The sequence below is a fragment of the Sinocyclocheilus anshuiensis genome, unplaced genomic scaffold (genome assembly GCF_001515605.1).
Source record: "Sinocyclocheilus anshuiensis isolate Anshui unplaced genomic scaffold, SAMN03320099.WGS_v1.1 scaffold979, whole genome shotgun sequence".
Classification (NCBI taxonomy): Eukaryota; Metazoa; Chordata; class Actinopteri; order Cypriniformes; family Cyprinidae; genus Sinocyclocheilus; species Sinocyclocheilus anshuiensis.
Genome location: NW_015544223.1, coordinates 505,038 through 507,762, shown reverse-complemented (window position 1 = coordinate 507,762; position 2,725 = coordinate 505,038). Strand labels below are relative to the sequence as shown.

Here is a 2,725-nt window from a genome sequence, read left to right as displayed (position 1 = left end):
AAATGCGTCTATGTTCGCGCGAATCATTCATGATCCAGCCTCATCTACAGAAGAAGTGAGTATAATGTTTTGTAATGAATCTTTGCAAATCGCCTTTCCTAATAATGTGCTAATTAGCAAGTTTCACGATGAATGCGGCTAAAGTAAACAGAGCAGCTCGGAAGAGAGGGGTGGGGTCAGCAGAGCTCATTAACATTTAAAGGGAAATGCTACAAAAACGGCTTTTTTTGACAAGGTAAAAAAGGTGTTTTTTTTACACTACCATTGAGAAATTTTAACCAAACTATGTTACAGACTTTTCATTAAGTCCCTAAAGAATCATATCAACTTGTGGAAAATGGGCATCCTATGATCCTATGACCCCTTTAAAGAAACACTTACTGAACCTTTAGACAAAATATTAAAACTTCTAAAGAAAAACGTTTGCATATGGGTTTTATATTTTGTATCATTTATGATACATCAGGCTTTAATAGCCCATATAGTATGATAAACTTCAGTTGTCACTCTATATATCTCAATAATGTCTTAGTAAGATGTTTTTTAAATGCTTTATATACTAACTGAAGATGTTCAAATTGTGCTGGCAGAAAGAAATGTAAGCAGACAATTGAGTTACAAGTTTCCTAAAGAGACTCCTCACTACAGACTGTAGATTATTGACTTGTGTCTTCTTTTTGCCCTTGTAATCTCAAATCAGCACATCTAATTTGCAAAAGATACTGTGGCCTCAAAAAATATTTGCATATAGTTTGGACATTTAGGTCACAAATATATCAGAATGTTTATTGTATTGTAAATATATATATATATATACTTTGCTGAGATCTGACTTTTCTGAGCCACTTTTTATTTTTTTTAACCAATTTATCTTGTCATTTTTTGTGAATGTTTAATGTTTGAAGTAAGTTCTTGTCAAGTTTACACATGTGTAGTAGAGCAGTGAATCTCAACCTTTTGGCGTACCGGACCCCAGTCCAATTCAGAACCATCCTCAAGGACCCCCAGAACAAAATTGACTCATCTATGTATCATTTGTGAGGAAATACAGTCAAGTATAATTCAAGTTAGCTGACTTGTCCAGTATTTGGCCATATCATCAGCTATATTGGATTTTTCTTTCATGGGAACATGTCATGTCAAAATATGCAAAATGTATACAAAAAAGTCATACTTTATACGGACCCCCTGGCCTTACATCAAGGACCACTAGGGGTCCACGGACCCCTTGTTGAGAAACACTGTAGTAGAGTAACCACTGGTGTTGTTCAGTTCAAAAGTCTGACACAAAGAAAGTGTCCAAGATTTTGTCTCCGTTTTGAACAATATATATATTGATAAACACCACATTTTAATATTTTGTTATATAATGCCAATACATTTTTTTTTTTTTAATTGTGGCTTAAGTCTCTAAATAATTGCTGGGGTCACTGTATGTAATATCCGTAAGCTATTTATTTTAGTAGGTTGGTGCATCTCAATCAGCCACAGACTTGAAATTCATTCATAGACACCAGCTAGGCTATGTTTGCTTTAAAAACTGAATCTTCTTCTCATCTAAACTGCTGTAAATAACCTGTGACCCCTTCTTCATGTTTCCCTATAGTTGAGGGGTGATGAGAATAATGTGACCTTATTTAACACTAGATTTTGTTTTAACACAATTTTCACAAATGTTTAGCATACCATTCAGCAAGCTCATTCACAATTACTGATTAGTACAGTTTGACAGAAGTTACTCTTATAATATATATAGTATACAGTGGCAAGGAAAGGTATAAAACACATTGGAATTAGTTAGTTTTCTGAATTAAATGGTCTTAATATGTCATCTGATCTTCATCAAAGTATAGAAAAACATGATTGTTTTTCTTCTTTTGACCAATTAATGCTGAAAATACCACCAATTCCAATGGGTTCACATACTTTAAATGCATTTAAATGTTGAGGTGAATCCCCTAAAATACCGTTCTGTCTGTGCTCTGAAATGGAAATGGTTTTTGTTCTAAAGTGCATGTAAACTTGAACAGAAACTGATGTATTTCGGAATATCAGGATCATAATCTCGACTACGAGGAGCTGTTGGGTTGTGGTCAGTATAAGGAGAGCTATCGTGCTGACATGATCCGCTGGGGTGAGATGAAGAGACAGCAGGACTCTGGCTTCTTCTGTAGACTGGCCATCAAACATGCCACACAGCCCATCTGGGTATGAGCTCCCCCACACCCAAACAACCTGCAAGCTTTAGTCTACTACACATACTTAAGCAAGCTTGACGCTTGTGATTTTTCCAGCATCTGCCGTCTCACTATATGAGGATATGAACACATGAACTTCATCTCCAGAGCTGCTCTGAGAGTCGTTTGAGAATAACTATCATAAGATAAGATACGCAGAGAAACTCAGATGTCTTCGCTACCACCCATAAAAATAAAAGAGTGGTTTAACTTGAAGAAATTATGGCTGACATATATCACATACTATCCATTACTCAGATAATCAGCGATTGCAGAAGGATGTCAGACGTGCAGTGGCTCCAAGAAGAGTTTCCTGATAGATGTGTCTGCGTTCGGGTGGAGGCTTCTGAGCAGACGAGATCACAGAGGGGCTGGAGATTCACCACAGGTAAAAATGCTACAGTGAAACACAATAAGGGGAAGTCGTGGCCTAATGGTTAAAGAGTCGGACTCGTAACCCAAAGGTTGCGGGTTCGAGTCTCGTACCG

The 2,725-nt window shown here is 36.8% G+C and overlaps 1 protein-coding gene across 1 annotated transcript in view; it reads left to right on the top strand.

Moving 5' to 3' along the window:
• LOC107697277 (phosphomevalonate kinase-like) overlaps positions 1-2,489 on the top strand; it is a 3,433-nt gene extending 944 nt beyond the window's left edge. The window contains exons 3-4 of the mRNA XM_016497997.1: positions 2,056-2,208; positions 2,295-2,489. Coding sequence (XP_016353483.1) covers positions 2,056-2,208; positions 2,295-2,324 — 183 coding nt within the window. The 3' untranslated portion in view covers positions 2,325-2,489. The remainder of the gene's footprint in view (positions 1-2,055; positions 2,209-2,294) is intronic.
• The last annotated feature ends 236 nt before the right edge of the window (positions 2,490-2,725 follow it).